At 41.8% G+C, this 25,845-nt stretch overlaps 1 protein-coding gene across 1 annotated transcript in view; it reads left to right on the forward strand.

The window, feature by feature from the left end:
- Positions 1-11,976: 11,976 nt before the first annotated feature.
- The window catches only part of dctn6 (dynactin subunit 6), a 42,142-nt gene continuing 28,273 nt past the window's right edge, over positions 11,977-25,845 (forward strand). Inside the window, exons 1-3 of the mRNA XM_078211825.1 lie at positions 11,977-12,160; positions 15,841-15,905; positions 21,862-21,967. Of these exons, the coding sequence (XP_078067951.1) occupies positions 11,979-12,160; positions 15,841-15,905; positions 21,862-21,967 (353 nt within the window). The 5' untranslated portion in view covers positions 11,977-11,978. The remainder of the gene's footprint in view (positions 12,161-15,840; positions 15,906-21,861; positions 21,968-25,845) is intronic.

Consider the following 25,845-nt stretch of genomic DNA (forward strand, 5'->3'; position numbering starts at 1 on the left):
CCGTTTACATATATGCATTCTAAACCTATCACTGGATTCCTCTTGATCTTAGGCAGCTGCTATCTGATATGGTACAACCTCCTGCTCTAGCTCTACCCAGCATCTCTCATCCTTTTATGTATTGTATTCCTCTTTTCTACTCTATATGTCAGAGTCCACCTTCACTTCTAGCACTTGGTTTTAAAACCACATTGGACTGATAGACTTGACTGCTTAATGTAAGAAGCCTACATAAAATAAACTTAGGCCATGTTGATTCAGTTCACACTAATTCTCCACCAGAATTGCCCATTATTCACATCCTTTTGCTTATTTTATTCATACATTGTAAGGATTTGTACGCCACTGGAAAAACTGGCATTTATTTCCCATCCCCAATTGCTCGGAAAAGATGGTGGTACCTTCCTAGATTGCTGCAAACTGTGCAGTGAAGGTACTCTCACAGTGCTATTAGCTCGGGAGCTCTCAGTTTTTGAACCAGTGACAATAAAGCAATGGCAATATATTTCCAAGTCAGAAGGATATGCGATTTGGAGGGTAACGTGCAGGTACTGGTGTTCTCAAGCACCTACTGTCCTTGTCCTTCTAGTTGGTGGAAGATACAGCTTTGGGAGATGTTGTCAAAGAAGCCTTGTCAAGTTTTTGCAGTGCATCTTATAGGTCATACGTGCTACAAAAATGTTGCAACAAGGTTAGAAGGAATGATTGGTTAAGGTGGTAGAGTTGAGTCACTCTCCACAGAACACTTAGCCTCTGACCTGCTCTTGTAGTGACAGTGTTTATGTGGCTGGTCCAGTTAAGTTTCTGGTCAGACCCAAGCTGCTAATGGTGGTGGATTCTGTGATGATAATGTCATTGAATGTCAAAGAGAGGTGGTCATTGCCTGGCATTTGTGTGGCATGAATGTTACTTACCACTTATCATCCCAGGTACGTGCAGGTCATGCTGCATGTAGGAACATTTTGCTTCGTTATTTAAAGAGTTTGACTCATTACTGAAGGATAATTAATAAGTTGTTGAATGCAGCAAGTGAAACCACCTAACTCATACTTGGTGTTCCATTCAGTAAGTAAAATGTGCTTTGCATTAGAGCTTTAAATTTAAATTGAATTTTGGAATTTTTTGATTCAAATGACCATGATATGCAGTAATGCTGGTCACCTAAATCTTTATAAATTTATGTTTCTTGATATGAGATCATCATATAGATATAGAATAGAACATTGATCAGATCTGATCACTCTGAAATCTATGTTGTAGCAAAAGCTTCTGGTTATAAAGTCAAATAGATGATTAGTGACCAAAACACTTTCTTGGCTAATTCAAATTTATAGCCCTCTCACAGTATTTAAAGAACTATTGTCTACTTCTAAAGAGAAAAGAAATGTTGCTCCAGATTTATCCAAAACTAGTGATAAGGAAGGCAGTCATTACTCCATCCCTAACACTGTTGTAGATGTTGAACAGGTGATTGGATTAGACAAAGCACGTGAGAAAGCTAAGAAAGTGAAAGGACAAAGCAAACTGAAGAAAATACTGGACAAGACTCGAAACAGCATATTTCCACAAAAATCTTGCAAGTGGATGTTTTTGCTGTGAATTGCATTAAAAATGACAGTTTCAAAATTGTTTTAATAAATACTGTGTAAATGGCAATAAGGTTACACTATGACAACAGAAAATACTCAGACTATTCCATAAGTTAGCAAGCCTTAATAATTAATGAATGGCCGAGATCTTTCTCTGGTAGAATATGGTACTAGCAATGTTAAGATGGTTCAGTGGATTTTTTTCATTCAGAAGTATGCCACCGAGTTAACACAGTCATGGGCTGGAAACCCTCTGGAAATTTGCTGGCATACAACGGTTGTATATAATCAAGTGGAATGATGAAGGAATCCGTCCTCATTGCCTACCTCCTCTGCTGGAATTTTACCAGCAGCAGGTAAAGCATTGGACCAATTAAGGACCTTAATTGACCAAGGCGTTGCCGAGGCTACATGGCAAGGTCACCAAGTCAACCCTAGTAGCTGACTGTGGACCTGAGGGAGGGGAGAGGACCTGTTTATGGACTTTGATTTTCAGAGGCCCCCTCAACAATGATTACCCCTGCTTGGTCCCCCACTTCCAGACTCCAAATTGTGCCCCCCCCCCCCACCCCCCTCCCAGTCTCTTTGCTTTGGCCTGTGGACCGGACTGGCCCTAGTAAATTCTGGCAGTCTGGGAGGCCAGAAATCCTTTCTGTATTGAATTAATTCTATTCTTCCTTTGATCTAATATGCTTTCTATAAAGGGTGCAAACTTTATTCTAACTGTAGACTTGAACAATCTTCCGACAAATTCAGCCTCAGTAAATCCAAAAAGATCTTCTATAGTTTAGAACCACATTTAATTCTTTATCATCTTTTGCCATCTTTGCAGATCCATATATCTGCACCCATAAATCTGTGTTTTCCTTCATGTTGTAAGTCTTACTATTGGGGATATATCTGCTTTCATTTTTATTTCCTGAATTGTATTACTTCATATTTTTCTGTTCAAACTGCATTTTCCATTCCAAAAGATCTGTAAAGAAAGCAATTTCTTGCATCCTTTTTCATAATTTACCATGCCCCCAATTTATTGTGTTACGAAAATCTTATCTTTCAAACCTATATTTTTCTTTTAAAATATATAAAGACATGGCATTATATAGACACTTCGATGCTGACCTATAGTCTTTTTATAAAAAGGGTCACAAGTTCACCTTCCCATTGGAAGCAAGCCAGCCTTTTTCTAAGAAATCACCTGACCAGCATGGTACATGAGAGGGAAGAGCTGTTTGTTTTGAATGGTAATCATTCTAAAGAGGAAAAAAACTGGCAAAGACTAGTGACTTACTGGAAATCACATGACAGAGAAAAGCATTAAATTTTGGACCTGTTGTTTTTGAAATCCGTGTGTGTTTGGGGAATAAATTAAGAAAGGAGGCTGCCCTAACTCAATCACTCCCTGCCTTGCCTGAAATTCGCCCAAGCTCGCCCAAAAAATGGGTGTAATTCTCTCCCATTTTCATGCTCATTTGGCGCTTAGAATCTTTTTGGGAAGATCGCCCCAGACATAGAACATAGAACAGTACAGCACAGAACAGGCCCTTCGGCCCACGATGTTGTGCCGAGCTTTATCTGAAACCAAGATCAAGCCATCCCACTCCCTATCATCCTGGTGTGCTCCATGTGCCTATCCAATAACCGCTTAAATGTTCCTAAAGTGTCTGACTCCACTATCACTGCAGGCAGTCCATTCCACACCCCAACCACTCTCTGCGTAAAGAACCTACCTCTGATATCCTTCCTATATCTCCCACCACGAACCCTATAGTTATGCCCCCTTGTAATAGCTCCATCCAGCCGAGGAAATAGTCTTTGAATGTTCACTCTATCTATCCCCTTCATCATTTTATAAACCTCTATTAAGTCTCCCCTCAGCCTCCTCCGCTCCAGAGAGAACAGCCCTAGCTCCCTCAACCTTTCCTCATAAGACCTACCCTCCAAACCAGGCAGCATCCTGGTAAATCTCCTCTGCACTCTTTCCAGCGCTTCCACATCCTTCTTATAGTGAGGTGACCAGAACTGCACACAATATTCCAAATGTGGTCTCACCAAGGTCCTGTACAGTTGCAGCATAACCCCACGGCTCTTAAACTCCAACCCCCTGTTAATAAAAGCTAACACACTATAGGCCTTCTTCACAACTCTATCCACTTGAGTGGCAACCTTTAGAGATCTGTGGATATGAACCCCAAGATCTCTCTGTTCCTCCACAGTCTTCAGAACCCTACCTTTGACCCTGTAATCCACATTTAAATTAGTCCTACCAAAATGAATCACCTCACATTTATCAGGGTTAAACTCCATTTGCCATTTTTCAGCCCAGCTTTGCATCCTATCTATGTCTCTTTGCAGCCTACAACAGCCCTCCACCTCATCCACTACTCCACCAATCTCGGTGTCATCAGCAAATTTACTGATCCACCCTTCAGCCCCCTCCTCTAAGTCATTAATAAAAATCACAAAGAGCAGAGGACCAAGCACTGATCCCTGCGGCACTCTGCTAGCAACCTGCCTCCAATCCGAAAATTTTCCATCGACCACCACCCTCTGTCTTCGATCAGACAGCCAGTTACCTATCCAATCGGCCAACTTTCCCTCTATCCCACACTTCCTCACTTTCATCATAAGCCGACCATGGGGGACCTTATCAAACGCCTTACTAAAATCCATGTATATGACATCAACTGCCCTACCTTCATCAACACACTTAGTTACCTCCTCAAAAAATTCTATCAAATTTGTGAGGCACGACTTGCCCTTCACGAATCCGTGCTGACTATCCGGGTTAATCCGCATTTTTCTAAATGGTCGTAAATCCCATCTCTAAGGACCTTTTCCATCAATTTACCAACCACCGAAGTAAGACTAACCGGTCTATAATTACCAGGGTCATTTATATTCCCTTTCTTAAACAGAGGAACAACATTCGCCATTCTCCAGTCCTCTGGCACCATCCCCGTGGACAACGAGGACCCAAAGATCAAAGCCAAAGGCTCTGCAATCTCATCCCTTGCCTCCCAAAGAATCCTAGGATACATTTCATCAGGCCCAGGGGACTTATCGACCTTCAGTTTATTCAAAACTGCCAGGACATCCTCCCTCCGAACATCTATTTCTTCCAGCCTATTAGCCTGTAACATCTTCTCTTCCTCAAAAACATTGCTCCTCTCCTTGGTGAACACTGAAGAAAAGTATTCATTCATCACCTCGCCTATCTTTACTGACTCCATACACAAGTTCCCACTACTGTCCTTGACCGGCCCTAACCTCACCCCGGTCATTCTTTTATTCCTCACATAAGAGTAAAAAGCCTTGGGGTTTTCCTTGATCCGACCCGCCAAGGACTTCTCGTGTCCCCTCCTAGCTCTCCTAAGCCCCTTTTTCAGCTCATTCCTTGCTAACTTGTAACCCTCAATCGAGCCATCTGAACCTTGTTTCCTCATCCCTACATAAGCTTCCCTCTTCCTTTTCACAAGACATTCCACCTCTTTTGTGAATCTTACATCTAAAGTGATTTAATAGAAGAATCCCTACAGTGCAGAAAGAGGCCATTTGGCCCATCGAGTCTGCACTGACCACAATCCCACCCAGGCCCTACCCCTTTATCTCTGCATATTTACGCGCTAATCCCTCTAACGTACGCATCTCAGGGCACTAAGGGGCAATTTTACCATGGCCAATCAACCTAACCCGCACATCTTTGGACTGTGGGTAGAAACCGGAGCACCCGGAGGAAACCCACACATAAGGCACTGTCAACGTGACAGCTCAGATTCACCCTGAAAAAGGCTGCAAAAGATATTGCAAAAGAGCACTTTTTGCTTTAGCTGAAAGGAGTGACTTAGTCATCTCAGATCTACAACCAACAGCTTATCATTCGTTACTAGTTGCTGGTAAATTTGTCTCTTGTATATTATTGGTGGACTGTTTTCATTGCGGGTTTTGATGCATAACTTTAGATTATGTGTAAGCACTTGTTTTGAATCTATTTTGCATACATAGTAAAATCCTACAGACGGAACTGAAGTGTCCTGTGTAATTACCCATGTATTTTGAATACAGGTTACAAACTTAACTCTAGAAGTGGAGTCTTGCAGTTCACCAATGGCTGTTAGGGACAAGTTGCTCCAGTGACAAGCCCAGAAGCCTTTGCACACTCGTGCAATGGAGATAACTATGATTTTCATGCATTAACTTCACAATGAAAATGGTGAACCCTGCATAGAATGAATGCAGATTGGGCACGGATTCTGTAATAAGCTTAAAAAAGGCTTCTTGCAGGAATGTGGTATAGGCAGCATGAAACCATAGAAACCCTACAGTGCAGAACAAAGAACAAAGAAAATTACAGCACAGGAACAGGCCCTTCGGCCCTCCAAGCCCGCACCGACCATGCTGCCCGACTTAACTAAAACCCCCTACGCTTCCGGGGACCATATCCCTCTATTCCCATCTCATTCATTTACTTGTCAAGACGCCCCTTAAAAGTCACTACCGTATCCGCTTCCACTACCTCCCCCGGCAACGAGTTCCAGGCACCCACCACTCTCTGTGTAAATAATCTGCCTCGTACATCTCTTTTAAAATTTGCCCCTCGCACCTTAAACCTATGCCCCCTAGTAATTGACTCTTCCACCCTGGGAAAAAGAAGGAGGCATTGAGCCTATTGAGTCTGCACCAACAACAAATGAGGTACCACAAAAACAGAAAATGCTGGAAAATCTCACCAGGTCTGACAGCATCTGTGAGGAGAGAATAGAGCCAACGTTTCGAGTCTAGATGACCCTTCGTCAAAGGTGCCACAATATGTTTGCTCATCCACCCATACGACTTTGCTCCATAAAACAGCAAGAATCTTGTACAGGTAGACAAAGGAAAAGGCTTTCCAATACTGCACTCATGTCCCCTTAATGCCTGGCTTACAGGCACACTTTCATGTCCATGATCACAAACCAGACCTGTACAAATGCCTAACCTGATTTCTGTGACTGCTTCCTGGATCAAAGTGTGTAGGTAAATCCCTAATTCCCTGTAGTGTCAGACAATAGTGTGAGCTGAGTTCCTCAACATGAAAGGAGGCATGTACTGCAGGTGAGTTTGCTCTGCATCATGATGCTCTCCACAAACGCTGCAGTTACAGCATGCTATCTGCATTGCCATCCCTATCTATCACTTTTTGAATTTGTTTACTTATTTAACTAAAATTGAATTAAAGTTAGGAATTCTTCATGAACTTCTCCAGTTTTGTGTTCCTTTACCTCAAATGTGGTCGCATTCCTACAAATGTAAGGTAATGCATTTTAGAAGGTCTAATTACAAATGTGAGGTAATGCATTTTGGAAGGTCTAATACAGATAGGAAATATACAGTAAATGGCAGAACCCTTAACGAGTATTGATAGGCAAAGGGATCTGGGTGTACAGGTACACAGGTCACTGAAAGTGGCAATGCAGGTGGAGAAGGTAGTCAAGAAGGCATACGGCATGCTTGCCTTCATTGGCTGGGGCATTGAGATTAGAAATTGGCAAGTCATGTTGCAGCTTTATAGAACCTTAGTTAGACCGCACTTGGAATTCTGGTCGCCACACTACCAGAAGCATGTGGAGGCTTTGGAGAGGGTACAGAAAAGATTTACCAGGATGTTGCCTGATATGGAGGGCATCAGCTATGAGGAGAGGTTGGAGAAACTTTGTTTGTTCTCACTGGAACGACGGAGGATGAGGGGCGACCTGATAGAAGTCTACAAGATTATGAGAGGCATGGACAGAGTGGATAGTCAGAAGCTTTTTCTCAGGGTGGAAGAGTCAATTACTAGGGGGCACAGGTTTAAGGTGCGAGGGGCAAGGTTTAAAGGAGATGTATGAGGCAGATTTTTTACACAGACGGTGGTGGGTGCCTGGAACTCGTTGCCGGGGGAGGTAGTGGAAGCAGATACGGTAGTGAGTTTTAAGGGGCATCTTGACAAATACATGGATAGGATGGGAATAGAGGGCTACGGTCCCCAAAAAGATAGGGGGTTTTAGTTGAGTCGGGCAGCATGGTCGGTGCAGGCTTGGAGGGCCGAAGGGCCTGTTCCTATGCTGTAATTTTCTTTGTTCTTTATTTTACCCTATTCCTCATTTATCAGATCTTTTATCTCACACTTTACATATCCTTACTTATTGTGATATCTGTCAGATCTGAATTTTTGATACACTCAGAATCCTTTCATTGCGATGCTCTCTGTTTTGTTCATTTTAAATTTATCCCCAATTATTTAATTAATAAGCTTAATTATGCAATAAATTAGACACATGACTAAGTTCTAAGATAAATTAATAATTCAACTATACTTTTTCACAAATTTTATAATTTGTACCCTACATCACAGAGAGACTAATCCTCACAGCTCCTCTCATGATTTATGGTGACTCCTTGTTGCTCCTCCCGTGATTAATGGCTGCTGAATAATCATGTTGAGATTTACAGGTGCTCCTCTCACAAGTTAAGGTTTTGAGATTGAAGCTTGTTATAATCCTTGGCCAGACCCTGGAATGTTGGGGGAGGGCATTTCAGACTCAGATTTATGGCAAGACAGCAAAATTGACTGTGATCCTATTAAGATTATCCTCTGCTCAACACTAAAACGGTGTGAAATTCAACTCCATAGCACCAGTAGCTTCAACATTATGGGTACCAGTTTAGAAGCAAAATGGTGTCCGTGCCACTTCTGGTGTGGCCAGTGTAGAACACCATCTTCATGAGGGTGCTGTATGTGCTGGAAAGTAGACAAATCATCAAATCCATCATCGTCTAATGTTACTTTCATGGCAGTGCTGCAATTTTGGATCCCAATGTAGTTACTAACCTCTTGTAAATATGCAGCATGACAGAACCCCAATGTGCATTATATAGGTAACATGTCACAGCTAACTGTCCATTACTACATCAAAGCATAGTGATAGCTATGTCACAGCCTGCACTATTACAAGTGTCCTAACTGCAACACCTATTAGTGATTAGTCTCACCCGAGTGAAATGGACCGACAGCTGACCATGGTGCACACAACATTGCTTCAATGAAGCATACTTGAACTGCCTGGAATTTTACATCCTCTGTTTCTCATTCTTCATTGCAAGTTCTTGGGTGGAATATTTCTTAAACAGACTATCCGATGCCTGTAACAACAATAACTTGCAGTTATCAGGGATGAGAGTGGCTGAAGTTACAAAGGTCTAAAAATTGATGGTCAAATCCAAAAAGCTTTGAAAGATTTTCTATCTAGGAATCATGTTAACACTTGATGTAGTGAATGTAAATGCTTCAAAACATTTAAAATGGATGGAATTATTCGACTTCATATGGGTAGAAATATTAGTTTTCCCTCTGTTTACCTTCTATTACCATCAAGACTGTATCAAATTAAAGCAACTTCAGCATTCAATGCAGTCACTGCATGTAATACAGGATGAAGTCCATACTAACAACAGAACATGACCTTGTTTTTTAAGGTGCGAGGGGCAAGGTTTAAAGGAGATGTACGAGACAGATTTTTTTACAGAGGGTGGTGGGTGCTGGAACTCGTTGCCGGGGTAGTGGAAGCGGATACAGTGGTGACTTTTAAGGGGCGTCTTGACAAATACATGATTAGGATGGGAATAGAGGGATATGGTCCCCGGAAGGGTAGGGGGTTTTAGTTCAGTCGGGCAGCATGGTCGGTGCAGGCTTGGAGGGCCGAAGGGCCTGTTCCTGTGCTGTAATTTTCTTTGTTCTTTGTTGGATTGTGTACATTCGAAGTAAGCTTCGAATGAAGCATGTTAGTGCTTCATAAACTATTTTCCCATGCGACCCAATGTGAACTCATCACCAACTTCTCAAGACGCAGTCTGGGATGGGAAACAAGTGCTGGCCTTGCCAGCAATGCCCACATCACATGAAGGAATCATGCCTCCAGACTCCAGCAAAAGGAAAACAGCAATAAAGCAACATAGTAACTTCCAACATATAATTATTAAAGCTTGCACATTATAGATAAACATGTAATAATGCATTATATAAATATGAAATTCAATTTTTTTTAAAGTACTTTGTAAAAATGTTATTTATATAGTCAAGAAACCTAAATTTGCCTTGGAATTACAATTCCCGATTGGTGTATGTGTGGGCCTCCCACACATGCACCAACCGGGAACTGGCTACACATGAATGGGTTGGATATTTCACATTCTTCAGGCCAGGACAGGCATCTGTGCCTGGAGAAAAACGGTCGTTAGGTGACTGGGCACAGATCACTATAGTCAAGTATAAGCAGAGGGATGAGGGAAATGGACAAGGAGCTCCCAAGGAGGGAAGGGGACACAAAGAAGGTCTCAATAAAAATCTCAGAAGCAGGGACAAGAAACAGGGGAGAGGAATAGCTCCCAGTTGAGTTAAGGGGAAACGGTCTCCAATTATGAGTTAAGGAAAGCAAACTTAAGTGAAGTGGGCTTGAGAAGTCCACATAGTCAAAGACGGCTCAAGAGGAGCCGTGAAGATCCAAGGTAGTCAAATCTCAGGGACTCCATGTTGTAAGCATTGAGACTTAAGGTACTCATTTGGAGCAGTAGTGTTCTGCTTGACACAGCTGAAGATCTGAGATTGTGCTTGTAAGTTGATGCTTGAGTGTACTCAGGAATCCAGGGAAAATGAATCTCAGAAAGCAAGTTTGAAACTCTGCAATGTGGGCCATTGTTGAAGGCATCTGCATTAGAGTGGCTTGTGAGGAAACTTTCAAGGTGAGATTTTTGAAGATAGGAAACCCATGTGAGAGACAAAGTTTTAGTGAGATTGATTGACTCACAGTGTGACTAACATCTGGGTGGGTTGGTGAGAAATCCATGGAATTCATTTTGGTCCTATCTGTCATTTACTGTGCAATGTGGTCTGTTCAAGCACAGTTGGCTTGTTAATTCACAATGACCTCATACTTATCCTGAATGTTAGAGTATAAGATTGCTTTATCTATCAGACCTTGTGTAGTAGTTTATTTTTGTTTGTTTAAAACCTGTGGAGTCTGTGGATTTACTTAGTAAGCATCTTCAATCTCAAAATTTGGCTACTTTACACAAAAGCAGACTTTAAGTAAAGTATGCTTAGGAGAAGCCCTCATAGTTAAAGGCGGCTCAAGAAGATCCATGACATGCACGACACCATACAACCCTGCCACAGCAACCTCTGTAAGATGTGCCGGATCAATGACACGGATGCCATCATCTCACGTGAGAACACCATCCACCAGGTACACAGTACATACTCGTGCGACTCGGCCAACGTTGTCTACTGATGCGCTGCAGGAAAGGATGTCCCGAGGCATGGTACATTGGCGAGACCATGCAGACGCTACGACAATGGATGAATGAACACCACTCGACAATCACCAGGCAGGAGTGTTCTCTTCCTGTCGGGGAACACTTCAGCAGTCACGGGCATTCAGCCTCTGATCTTCGGGTAAGCGTTCTCCAAGGCGGCCTTCACGACACACGACAATGCAGAATCACTGAGCAGAGACTGATAGCCAAGTTCCGCACACATGAGGACGGCCTCAACCGGGATCTTGGGTTCATGTCACACTATCTGTAACCCCCATGACTTGCCTGGACTTGCAAAATCTCACCAACTGTCCTGGCTGGAGATAATACACATCTCTTTAACCTGCGCTTACCCCTCTCTCCACTCTCATTGTCTGTACCTTTAAGACTTGATTACCTGTAAAGACTCGCATTCCAATCATTATCTTGCAAATTGAGTCTGTGTCTACATATGCCCTGTTTGTGAATACAATTCTTCACTCCCCTCAAGAAGGAGTGACACTCCAAAAGCTTGTGTTACCAAATAAAGCTGTCGGACTTTAACTAGTGTTGTGAGACTTCTAACTGAACCGGCGCTACTCAACACCTTGCTAACGGCCTGCCCACCTCACATTTGTTCGGAAACGATTAAAACCTGCGACAAGAGAGATGTAGGCTTTTGTTGAATTTGTATATTAAACATGAGCCAAATTGTCTTTCCTATAATTATCTTATAATCACAGAACCTTTCTCGGTTTTCAACTCCATGTTTCGACCGAATCAGTATTAAGGATGCGGATTGAATCCTCCCAGCAGACTGTGATGCCGGTCAGTGCGCAAGCGCATCAGTCCCAATTCCTCCCGGCAGACTGTGGTGTCGGTTGGTACGCATGCGCGTCAGTTCGGATTCTTCCCGGCAAGCTGCGATGCCGGTTGGTACGCATGCGCGTCAGTTCGGACACCCCAACCGGTTGCGATGCCGGTTGGTACGCACGCGCGTCAGTTCGGACACTTCCCGGCAGGCTGCGATGTCGGTTGGTACGCATGCGCGTCAGTTCGGACACTTCCCGGCAGGCTGCGATGTCGGTTGGTACGCATGCGCGTCGGTTCGGACTCCCGGCAGGCTGCGATGCCGGTTGGTACGCATGCGCGTCAGTTCAGAGACCCTTCCCGGCAGGCTGCGATGCCGGTTGGTACGCATGCGCGCTGACACTGCCGAGTGACAAGATGGAGATTGTGACGGGAAAACCAACCCAGAAAAGGTAAAAACAAAAGGGACTCAGGCCTAAATCCCGAGAGAAGTATGCAAATTGAATGAAAAACTGTTTCCAGGGAACATTAGGAAGACTCGTATTGCTGTGTTTTAATGTCATTGTTGTAAATAAATAGTTTGCATCAGAGGGGCTGGGATGTGAGGAAGGGTGAGGGATGGAAGAGGATCAGCTCTAATTGTGGAAGAGGGTTTTATCAGCCAGAAGTTATCGGAGTACGAATGTCCCAACACTTCTCATCTGAATAGGGAGAAGCCCCTATTTTAAGTACGAAATGTCGCCTGAGACATTTACATAGCACCTCAATATGTTCCCAGGATAACAACGCTTCATGGGCAATTTCGAAAACAGAGTTCTGGGAAAGCTCAGTAGATTAGCAGCATTTGTAGGGAGAAACAGAGTTAACATTCGAGTCTAAACTGACTTCACTATTGGTATTCAGCAACCAGTGCCCTATGCTTTGAAATGCCCTCCCTAAACCTCTCATTTAAGGCACTCCTTAAAACTTGGCTAAGACCATCAGATGTAGGAACATAAGTAGGCCATTTGGCCCATCAAATCTGCTCTGTCATTCAATGAGATCATGGCTGATCCGCTTCCCTCCCTTTTCTCTATAACCCTTGATTCTCTATTAATTAAAAGTCACAGCCTTAATCATAATGACCCAGTTTCCACAGTTCTCTGCGGTAAAGAACACTACAAATTCACTACCCACTGAAAGAAGAAATTGCACCTCATCCCTGTTTTAAATTGGCAATCCCTTATTCTGATATTATACCCTCTGGTCCTGGACTCCCATAAGAGGAAATATCCTCTCAGCATCTACTCTGTGAAGCCCCCCGAGAATCCTATATGTCTCAGTAAGATGCTTCTCATTCTTCTAAATTCCAATGAGTACAGGCCCAACCTCTCCTCATATGAAAAACATTCCATATCTGGGATCAACCAAATGATCCTTCTCTGGATTGCCTCTAATGCCAGTAAGTAGTCTCACAACACCAAGTTAAAGTGTTTATTTGGTAGCACAAGCTTTGCCCCTTCATCAGGTGAGTGAAGAGTTCAGTTCACAAACAGGGCATATATAGACACAAACTCAAATACAAGGTAATGGTTGGAATGCAAGTCTTAACAGGCCAGTAATATCTAACTTCTAATGCCAGTATGTATGTCCTTAGGGGCCCAAAACTGTTCACAGTATTCCAGGTGTGGCATTGTACAGTTTTAACAAGACTTTTTTATTTTTTATTGTCACAAGAAGGCTTACGTTAACACTACAATGAAGTTACTGTGAAAATCCCCAAGTCGGTACGTGCCAGCATACTGTTTGGGTACAGTGAGGGAGAATCTAGCATGGCCAATACAACTAACCACGTCTTTCAGACAGAGGGGAAACCGAAGCACCCAGAGGAAACCCATGCAGACATGGGGAGAATGTGCAAACTCCACACAAACAGTGACCTGAGGCCGGAATTGAACCCGGATCCCTGGTATTGTGAGGCAGCAGTGCTAACCACTGTGCCACCATCCTTTAAGTACTTTGTAGATCACCCCTCATTCTTCAATACACCAGAGAATACAGGCCCAGTTTGCCCAATCTCTCTGCATAAGACAGTCGCACCATCCCCAGAACAAGTCTGGTCAACCTTTGTTGCACTCCCTCCGAATGAGGGAGACATTTGAAAGGCGTGCTGGTTAGGTACATTGGCCATGCTAAATTCTCCCCCAGTGTACCTGAACAGGTGCCAGAGTGTAGCGACTAGGGAATTTTCACAGTAACTTCATTGTGGTGTTAATGTAAGCCTACCTGTGACAATAAATAAACTTAAAACTATGGCAAAATATCCTTTTTGAGGCAAGGGGACTAAAACTGCACACAATACTCCAGGTGCAGTCTAACCAAGTTCCTATACAATTGAAGCAAGACCTCACTACATCTGTATTCAAATTCTCTTGTGATAAAGGCTAACATTCCATTAGCCTTCCTAATAGCTTGCTACATCTGCATTCTAGCTTTCAGTGACTTATGGACAATGTCATCCAAGTCTTTTTGTACACCTACACTTCCTAATTTACCATTTAGGAAATACTCTGCATGTATGTTCCTTCTACCAAAATGGATTACCTCATGTTTTTCCACATTATATTCCATTTGCCATATTCTTGCTCACTCACTACATCTGTCTATATCCTCCTGTAGCTACTTTGCATCTTCCTCACAACACACATTCACACCTAGCTTTGTATCATCTGCAAACTTGGAAATATTACATTTGGTCCTCATATCCAAATCAATAATGTGAACAGCTGGGGCCCAAGTACTGCTGATCTTTGTAATACCTCACTAATTTACGTGTAAGCTTTTTGACAAAAGATTTCCACAAGTATTTATTTGTAATGCTGTCAAAAATGAGGTTTGTCAGACAGGAATTTCCCATTTTTAAAACTAATTCCTTTGCTTTGCTCTCTTCCTATATGTCCCTCTACTTCAAATATTGATCTGTTCTTCCGCTAAAAGATGCAATAGTCCCTGTCTCGGTTACCCACCATGACAAGTATCCTATTCTCTTACAACAGTTTGTCTTTCCCTACTCGTACTCAAAATCTTTAGAATTAAAAAAAAAGTTCCCTTGCCCTTCTCTTCTGCAAGCTAACTAGCTCTATCATCTTAAATCTCTCTCATAACTGGTGATGAATTTATGCTTATTTCCTCTAACGTTTTTATAATGGAATGGCTTTTATAGAAGTTCTGTTTTGCATTTCAGTTTATGTTTAATCTCTTCATCCACAAATTTCATTCTTTGATGAAAGCCACTTTATTCATCTTCAAGGAATATATTTTTACGTACTATATCTAATTACAGTATTTTAAGATTTCTCACTGCTAACATGTTGATCTGTTTGTTAACTGATCTCTATTTTTTGGGCCAGATCTTATCTTGTTAAGCATTGCTTTTTTCTGGTATCCTTATTTATGACTTTTCATTATGCTTCTCTGCTTTTACATTGAACCTAACTATGTTGTGATCATTATTTTGCAACTGTTCTACTTTTAAATTATTTGGTTTGTTTGCCTCAATTAATTCCACAATGAAATCAAGCAATGCCTTTTACCTTGTTGGACTAGAAATATACTGATCTAGGAAGTGTTTCTCGCTTTGACCACATAGGAGTAACTTTATTCTAATCTTCTCAGGATATTTAAAATTGTTTAATACTGTTATCTGTGTTCTTGTGTAACTCACAACTGTCTCCAAATCTCCATCTCTGTTTTGTTTTTAATTGTTTAGTAGCTTGAAATGAAAACTGAGAATTAACCATTTTCCCTTCAGCATTCCCTCTGTTACACCCTGGTCCCCTTTTTCATAATTCCTGGGGTTTGTTCTCCTTCCACGAGCACAGTTCCATGGGTGTTGCAGAAGCGGCAACATCTGCCATTCATCTCTTTCGCACACTATATTAATATTAACCTATAATCGCAGAATTTTCTTCTGGACAAAATAAGTGAAAAAAGATTTAACATTTGCTCTTTGCTAGCGAATATTTAACAGCCAATACTTTTCTGCAGTTTCATAGTTGGTATAGTTCCCTAATTATCCAGATGATGTGAAACTTGTATTTATCTTTTTCAATCACACAATATATTCTTTACTAATAGAATGTTTCTTGTCCAGTGTTAAAATTGCAGCTGGAGCTGTTATCTGTGTTGAAAGTGAAATCAAGGGTGATGTAACAATTGGTAAGTAATGCCCTAATATATGATTATTGATTTTAGGGATCATTTACTGGTTGCTTCTGGTAAATTGAGTTTAACAAATAATAGTTAGAAGCTGTCAACTCAAATTAACTGAATAGACGGTTTGGCACAAAAGGCCAACCCCTTTTCATAGATCATTGGATAAAAAAGAACCCAGAATGAAATAAAACTAACAGCATATTGAACTAATATATCAGTAATGGTACATAAATATGAATGCATAGTACTTTGTTCCTAAGCGCATTAATACACTATAAAAATAACTGAGGTTAATACCATACATTCTCACAAAATTGACAGACAGCAACTTCCAGTGACTGTACATGCAGGTAAATGTGTAAATCATAATGAGCTATCTGTAATAAAAGTAAAATACAGCGAATGCTGGAATCTGAAACAAAAACAAAAAATGCTGAAAAATCTCAGCAGCTCTGACAGCATCTGTTGAGAGAGAATAAGGCCAACGTCTCAAGTCTGGATGACCCTTCCTCAGAGCTAAGAGCCAAGAAAATTAGAAAAGTTTATACTATGGGGGGGAGGCTGTAATAGGACAAAGGGAATGTAAATGAGGATGAAGAAGGCTGAGATAGGTGCTAAAAGTGTCCATTTAAGTGATCAGAATGTGTGAATGGCAGAACAGGGGTACAGATGGTTAAGGCAGTTGGCCTGGGGGGAGGGGGGGTAGGAGGCAGCAAGGAGAGTGGGAATGGAAAAATGGAAGTGAGAAAGAAGGATATTAAAAAAGGATGAATGAGATGAAAAGAAGAAACAATGAAATAAATAAGAATGGGGTGGAGGTTGAGGGGAGAAGAGTTCATGCTCTGACGTTGTTGAGCTCAAATGTTAAGTCTGGAAGGCTGTAAAGTGCCCAATCGGGAGATGACATACTGTTCCTCCAATTTGCGTTGGGGTATACTAGAACTTTGCAAAAGGCCAAGGATGGACATGTGGACAGAAGAGCAGGGTGGTGTGTTGAAGTGGAAAGCAACAGGAAAGTGTTCAGCAAAGTGGTCACCCAGTCTGCATTTAGTCTCTCCAAAGTAAAGTAGAGTGCATTGGGAGCAGCGAATGCAATAGACCAGATTAAAGGAGATGCATGTGAAGCACTGCTTCACCTGAAAGGGGTGTTTAGGACCTGGGATGGTGAGCAGGGAGGAGGTTAAGGAGCAGGTGTTGAACCTTCTACATTTGCTTGGGAAGGTGAGGTGTTGGGTGTAATGGAGGAGTGGACCATTGTGTCCCGGTGAGAACAATTCCTGAAGAATGCTGACGAGGAGTGAGGGGAAGATGTGTTGAGTAGTGGCATCATGCTGGAGTTGGCAGAAATGGCAGAGGATGATCCTTTGAATGCGGAGGCTGGTGGGGTAAAACATGAGGACAAGGGAGACCCTATCTTGGTTCTAGGAGGAGGTGATTGCAGTGACCCGGGGAGTGGGTCAGATGCAGTTGAGAGCCCTTTCAACCACAGTGGGTGGAAAACCACGATTGAGGAAGAAAGAAGATATATCGGCAGCGCTACTTTGGAAAGTGGCCTCATCAGAACAAATGCAGCGGAGACAAAGGAACTGAGAGAATTACAGGATGTGGGGTGTAGTCAAGGAAGTTGTGGGAGTCGGTGGGCTTGTAATGGATACTGGTGGACAGTTTGTTATCAGAAATGGGGACAGAGGTCAAGGAAGGGAAGAGAAGTGTCACAAATGGACCATGTGACGGTGATAAGGGTTGGAAATTAGACACTCTTAGCACCTCTCTCAGCCTTCTTCATTCTCATTTACATTCCCTTTGTCTTATTTCAGCACCCCACCCCACCCTCATAGTATAAATATTTTCTTTGCTCTTAGCTCTGCCAAACGCCTTGCTAACAGAGGGTAAGATGGGGAAAGCTTGTAAGAATTTATTGGAATAATCAAGTCTGGCCATAGCAAAGGCATTGATGAGGTTTTCAGCAGCAGAGGCAGGGCAGAATGGGGCAATGTTAGGGAGGTGTTGCACGGTTATGTAGATGGATCTAAAACTTCAGGTCAGTATGCAGGGACAGCAACTAATTAGGAAAACTAACAGAATATTATCATTTATTGCAAGGGAAGTAAGAGGTGACTTGATTGAAACATAAAAGATCTTGAGGGGTTTTGACAGAGTGGCTGTGAAAAGGATGCTTCCTCTTGTCGGGGAATCTAGAACTAGGGGTCACTGTTAAGACAGAGATAAGGAGAACTGTTTTCTCTCAGAGGGTCATGAATCTTTGGGGCTCTTCTTTAAAAGCAGGCAGAAGCAAAAATCTGAATATTTTTAAGACAGATGTAGATTCTCAAAGAGGTGATGAAAGGTTGTCAGGGCAGGCAGGAATGTGGAGTTGAGGTTAAAATCAGATCAGCAATGATCTTATTGAATGACGGAGCAGGCTGGACAGGTCGAGTGGCCTACTCCTGATGTGTATGCTTGTATGTTCATCAAAGGTCATTAGCCTGTGGAATTCTCTTCCCGGAAAGCAGTGAAGGCTGGATCATTGAATTTGTCCAAGACAGAGTTAGACAGATCTTTGATAGACAAGGAACTCAAGGATCATAGGGGATCAGATGGCAAAGTGGAGTTGGTACCACAACCAAATTAGCTATGATCTTATTGGATGGCGGAACAGGCGCACAGGGCTGAATGGCCTACTCTGCCCCTAAGTCATATGTTTCTAAAACAGAAACTGAAAAAACAGGAGATGTACCGAGACTGAAAGATACAACTGTCCTGTTTGTGCTACCAAATAAATCTATTGGACTTTAACCTGGTGTTGTGAGACTTCTTACTAACTGAATGCAACATTAATTTAAAGTAATTATGGAAAACGACCAGAAAATAATATTGCTAAAAATGCACAACTGGGAAGAACTAATTTCAGTGTTTTAAGAAGGAACCTTGCAAAGTTAGGTCAGAAAAGGTTTTATGAAGAAAACAGTACTGGCATAATTGAGGGCATTCAGAGAAGAGAGAGTTCAGATACAAACTTGGCATAATACATTGAACAGAAAGATAGAACATTTAAAACCAATCTGTCCTCCGTGACAAAGGAAATAAAAGTAAGAATAAAGCAGAAAAAGAAGCTTCTGACAAATATCAGGAGCAAGATTCAGTTAATAACCAGGAAAATTATGGAAAGTATAAGAAGGAATTGTGAAAAGTTAATAGAAGCAAGGAAAGGTATGCAAACCTAATAGTCGGCAGCTTTAAATTGAACCCTAAAAGAATTTATAAACCTGTTGGACCAGATATTGTTGTGTTGAAAATGGTGAGGCTATCAGTGTTCTCAGTTATCACTGGGTAAAACTGGCAGCAACTTCTGGTGTCCAGACTTGTGCACCTAAATGTAGAAATCTGGAAGTTGTTGCTGATGCACTGCTCCCCCACAGTCTCCAATGTTACTTTCTTCGCCAGTGAAATTGGCTTGGCAATAAGATCACTGTTGTGGTGTGAATTTAAGCTAATTACCCATCACAACAAGGTCTTGTCTAATCAGGAATAACAGAGTTTTTGACGGAATGGTTATTAATGGTGAGCAACCTCTCTGGCCCTGAAAAATTAGTTTAAATGTGCAACTTATACAATATTTCTTGATGGGTATAACCTCTCAGTTCTGATGTCATCCTAATTTTTTTTTGTATCTTGCCCCTTATCTCTCCATCCTTTTTAAGAAGCTAAAGACCAGAATTGTTCACAGATGTGGACAAATCAAGGCTGTAGACAAGCTAAACATTATTTTCAGTCTTTTCCCTCCAAAGATGAACCCCAGTGCTTTGTTTGTGTTTTTTTACAGCTTTATGAATGTTCATTAATGCTTTTAATGAATTGAAATGCATTTCTATCTATTCCTCCCCCTCTATTTCATTCAGACACTTGCTTTCCAATCATTATATAACTAAAAGGCTAGCTAAATTAATTGTATGTCAATGCAATATGTGAACTGAGGTGCATAGGTGGGACCTGCCAATGGGAAATGGGGGAAACAGGAATTCTGTCACCGGCAAGACAAATTATATGTTATGGCACTATGTTCCTTCACCAAATCTATCTATATTAAAGATAATTTGCCAATTGCATGCCCATTCTGCAAGATTATTATTGTCTTCCATGATTACAAGGATGTCACGCTCATCTGAAATTCAAGTGTTTTTATGGAGCATTTCCCAAGCAATTTGGTCTTGTATTCAAAAACCTATACAGTAGAAAAAATATATCTTTCAAATCAAAGGAATGTTTGTGCAAATTCAGGGAAACAAACAATTTTAATAGAAAGCAAAAATGTGCAAGTGCTGAAAATCTGAAATTAAACAAAAATGCTGGAAATAGTATGCCAGGCAGCGTCCAAACCATTAATTCCTCTGTTCTGTTCACAGACCTCCTGACTGGTTCCATCAAACAATTTATGACCAAATTAACTTGTGTAGCATCCATAGCGTAATAAAACATCCCAGGTTCTTCACAGGAACAGTGTAAAACAAAATATGACACTGAGCCACAAAAGGGAATATTGAGTCAGATGACTGAAAACTTGGTCAAAATGGTTTAAGGAGGACCTCAATGGGAAAAGGCAGGACAGAGTGTTGGAGAGATATAGGGAGGAAATTCCAGAGCTTAGTGCCAAGGTGACTGAAGGTACAACCACCAATGGCGGAGTATTTCAAATCTGGGATGCTCAAGGGCAAGAATTGGATGAGGGCAGATAACTCACGGTTATGGGGCTGAGGAGATTGTAGAGGGAAGAGTGAGAACATGGATCGAGTTGAAAGCAAGGATGGAAATTTTAAATCAAGATGTTTCTTAACCAGCAACCAGTATAAATCAGCAAACATGGGGTGAAAAGGGAACGGGATTTGGTGTGAGCCAAGGCACAGGTAGTAGAATTTTGGTTGTCTTCAAGTTAGAGTAGAATGTGGGAAATGTGTTGGAATAGTCATGTCTAAAGGTAAAAAAGTATAAATGAGGGTTTCAACAACAAATGAACTGAGACATACCCAGTGGTAGAAATAGACGGCCTTAGTGACAGTGTGAATATGTGAGCGGAAGCTCGTCTCAGGGTCAAACATGACACCAAGATTGTGTATAGACCATGCTAATCTCAGGCTGTTCCCAGGAAGAAAGATGAAGTTAGTAGGTAGGACCAAATTCCGAATGAGAACCAAAAACCTCAGGCATCAATTTTCCCAATATTTAATAGGAAGAAATTTCTGCTCATCCAGTACTGGATGTTGGATAAACAGTCTGCTAATTTGACAACTGTGGAGGTTTTGAGAAAGATGTTGATGAGGTAGAGCTGGTTGTTGTGACAATTAATGTGTGCTTTCAGATGATGACTAGACCTAGTAAATTAGACTAATAATTCAAATCTTGTGCTATGGTCTGTTAACTGTATACTTTTAACTTTTGAGCATAAATTAATTGGTAAACCCAGTTTATTTTTTCTTCGAATGGCTTAATCATAGAATCATAGAAACCCTACAGTGCAGAAAGAGGCCATTTGGCCCATCGAGTCTGTACCGACCATAATCCCACCCAGGCCCTACCCCATATTCACCCACTAATCCCTCTAACCTGCGCATCTCAGGACACTAAGGGGCAATTTTAGCACGGCCAATCAACCTAACCCGCACATCTGTGGGAGGAAACCGGAGCACCCAGAGGAAACCCACGCAGACACGAGGAGAATGTGCAAACTCCACACAGACAGTGACCCGAGCCGGGAATCGAACCCAGGTCCCTGGAGCTGTGAAGCAGCAGTGCTAACCACTGTGCTAATGACTTAAATTGGTAATGCAGGATGATTTTTTTTTAGTAATCCTAAATTCTCACGCACTATATGATTTTGGCAAATCCATTGACATCAGTACACTGTTGATGTTGGTGTGCTAGGTCAGGGTGAAAACAGTATTAATGCAGTTTTTTTTATATAAAGGCCCAAGAACAGTCGTACACCCCAAGGCTCGTATTATTGCAGAGGCAGGACCAATCATCATTGGTGAAGGAAACTTGATTGAAGAACAAGCCCTTATTACGAACAGGTAGGCATATGACTAAAGTTTAATGAACATTCCCAAATAAAGGTATTTGAAATGTAACAGAAAATAATTATGATAGTTCTGTTCTTTTAGTGCCTTTTTATTACTTGGAATAAACAAATACTTGAAAACAGTATGCCTGAAATACTGCTTGTCTGACATACAATACTGGATGAATACTGGTAATACTGACAAGCTCTGAGGACCAGATGGTCTGCTTCCCAAGGACTTAAAGAATTAGATTCATAAGAATTTTCCAATGCAAAAGTGGTTAATCAACCCATCGTGTCTGCGCTGGCCATCAAACACCAATCTATTCTAATCCCATTTTCTATCACTTGATCTGTAGCCTTGTATGCTATGTCGTTTCAACTTCTCATTTAAATGCTTCTTGAATGTTGTGAGGGTTCCTGCCTCTTACCACACTTTCAGGCAGTAAATTCCAGATTCCCACCCTTCTCTGGGTGAAAAGATTTTTCTTCAATTCCCCTTGTGATACTGCGCCTTTGAGAAATGTATTTGTCATGTTTCTAGTACAAGATTTTTTTGAGAAGTCAGTTCTATTTACCCGGTGCCGCTTTGTCCATAACCTGCAGCCTACATGTTGATATAGCAAAAGCAGAATTGATCCTAATTGCTGGAGTGTTTGTTTTAATCTGGGCTAATGCAGTGTTGTTAATTTAGTGTTTTCCCCTGGGGCTTTTCAGAGTGGGGTTTGATTAGGTTGAATGACAGGAACAATTATGCGACTGGGCAGGGCTAGGCTCATAGAGAGAAACCAACACAATTGCTGCTTGGGATCTTTAGAGAGAAGTAGCGATCTGACTCTGTAGATTGGAGTCCGGGACCTGCTAGATAATAGGTCTCTTCTTCTGAAGTTGCTGTTTGAAGATAGATCTTTCTATGGAGGCTGCTGTCTGGGAGTCAGAAGACAGTTATCCTTCTCGATCTCTGTCCAGAGGGGTTAAAAGGCTGGAATCCTAGCACCCACGCAAGCCTATATGTTTTGTGCTAACTGATTCTGAAGAAGGATTTATGTCTGTGGGGATATTGCTTGAACAAAAACTACAGAGATAGCTAGCAGTTAAGAATTATACCTTGCTATGTTTAAGTATTTCAATTGGTAAAAAATATGTTAATTCATTTTGTTATATTTTAACTGTGTTGTTAAATAAAGTTTTTTTAATAAAAACTTCCTAGTGGGACAACTGAATCACACCTGGAACAACATCTTAAACTCGCACTAATGCCAAAACCCTCTAGGCTCACTTCATAATATGCTTTGGAGTTTCGGATCTGGTCCCTAATAAATTTGGGGCTCTTGTGGAATTTAAATCTATAATTCCTTGTTTGGTCTAGGGTTATTGAACTCAAAGCCATTGAATGTTAAGTATTTGTGTTTTCTTTCCAGATGTTGTTTTTCAGTTAGTTTAAATGGGGAATACCTTGTGGAATGATGGCTCTTTCAGTGGCTAAACATTTCCTGGGTGTGGAAGAAGTCACTTGGGGTGGTTTACAATTGGTGGTTAAAGCAAAGCTTTAACAGTTGGCAAACAAGCTGCAATTGACATTACCTGAAGGGCCGAGGAAGGTGGAGATAATTGCAGTTGGCTCAGTCTTTAAAATTGCCAGAAACACAGTCAGAATCATTGGAAATGACTAGAATTCAATTACAATTGAAGTAGCTTGAATTAGAGGCAATAGCAAGAGAAAGAGAGGAACAAAGGAAAAGAGAATTAATATTGCTTAAACATGAAAAGGAAATTAAACAATTTGAATTGAGATTTAAGAGCACAAAGAACAGTACAGCACAGGAAACAGGCCCTTCGGCCCTCCAAGCCTGTGCCGCTCCTTGGTCCAACTGGACCAATCGTTTGTATCCCTCCATTCCCAGGCTGCTCATGTGACTATCCAGGTAAGTCTTAAACGATGTCAGCGTGTCTGCCTCCACCACCCTACTTGGCAGCGCATTCCAGGCCCCCACCACCCTCTATGTAAAAAAAACATCCCTCTAATATCTGAGTTATACTTCGCCCCTCTCACCTTGAGCCTGTGACCCCTCGTGATTGTCACTTCCCTTTGATCTGGGAAAAAGCTTCCCACCGTTCACCCTATCTATCCCCTTCATAATCTTGTACACCTCTATTAGATCTCCCCTCATTCTCCGTCTTTCCAGGGAGAACAACCCCAGTTTACCCAATCTCTCCTCATAGCTAAGACCCTCCATACCAGGCAACATCCTGGTAAACCTTCTCTGCACTCTCTCTACAGCCTCCATGTCCTTCTGGTAGTGCGGCAACCAGAACTGGACACAGTACTCCAAATGTGGCCTAACCAGCGTTCTATACAGCTGCATCATCAGACTCCAGCTTTTATACTCTATACCCCGTCCTATAAAGGCAAGCATACCATATGCCTTCTTTACCACCTTCTCCACCTGTGTTACCACCTTCAAGGATTTGTGGACTTGCACACCTAGGTCCCTTTGTGTTTCTATACTCTTGATGGCTCTGCCATTTATTGTATAACTCCTGCCTACATTATTTCTTCCAAAATGCATCACTTTGCATTTATCTGGATTAAATTCCATCTGCCACCTCTCCGCCCAATTTTCCAGCCTATCTCTATCCTGCTGTATTGCCCGACAATGCTCATCGCTTTCCGCAAGTCCAGCCATCTTCATGTCATCCGCAAACTTGCTGATTACACCAGTTACACCTTCTTCCAAATCATTTATATATATATATATCACAAATAGCAGAGATCCCAGTACAGAGTCCTGCGGAACACCACTGGTCACAGACCTCCAGCCGGAAAAAGACCCTTTGACCGCTACCCTCTGTCTCCTATGGCCAGCGTTCTATACAGCTGCATCATCAGACTCCAGCTTTTATACTCTATACCCCGTCCTATAAAGGCAAGCATACCATATGCCTTCTTCACCACCTTCTCCACCTGTGTTGCTACCTTCAAGGATTTGTGGACTTGCACACCTAGGTCCCTTTGTGTTTCTATACTCTTGATGGCTCTGCCATCCAAGCCAGTTCTCCACCCATCTAGCCACTTCTCCTTGTATCCCATGAGCCTTAACCTTCTTAACCAACCTGCCATGTGGGACTTTGTCAAATGCCTTACTGAAATCCATATAGACGACATCCACGGCCCTTCCTTCATCAACCGTTTTTGTCAGCAGAGGGAAAAGAAAGAATAGCAATGGCAGAACAAAAAGAAAATGAGAGAAAGGAAGGGGAAAGGGAGAGAGTTTTTGAACTTTGGAAAGTGGAACTGAAAAGTGAACGTTAACTTAAAATAGCAGAGGTACAGATAAAATCTGGGAGCAGTGATGAGGACAGTGGGGATCAAAGGCTTGGTGAGAAATCTGGAATACTATATACAATTTTGGTCTCCTTATTTAAAATATATATAATTGAATTAGATGCAGTTCAGAGAAAGTTCACTGGACTGATACCTGGGATGAGGGACTTATTTTCTGAAGACAGGTTGAACATGTTGGGCCTATATTCATTAGAGTTTAGAAGAATGAAAGATTAGCTTATTGAAACGTGCAAGATCCTGAAGGGATTTAATATGGTCCATTTGTTGGAGAGACTGATCTAGGGAATATAGTTTAAGATTAGGAGGTCTATCATTTAAGATGGAAATGAGGAGAAATATTTTCTCTCGAAGAATTATTAGTATGTGGATTTCTCATCCCCAGAAAGCAGTGGGGATTGGGGTAATTGAATTTATTCAAGGCAAAGTTAGATTTTTGACTGATAAGAGAGTTCAGGGTTATGGGGGCAGACGGCAAAGTGGAGTGGAGACCACAACCAGATCAGCCATGATCTTATTTAATGATGGGGCAGGCTTGAAGGGTTGAA

This window comes from Mustelus asterias, chromosome 1 (assembly GCF_964213995.1).
Source record: "Mustelus asterias chromosome 1, sMusAst1.hap1.1, whole genome shotgun sequence".
Lineage (NCBI taxonomy): Eukaryota > Metazoa > Chordata > Chondrichthyes > Carcharhiniformes > Triakidae > Mustelus > Mustelus asterias.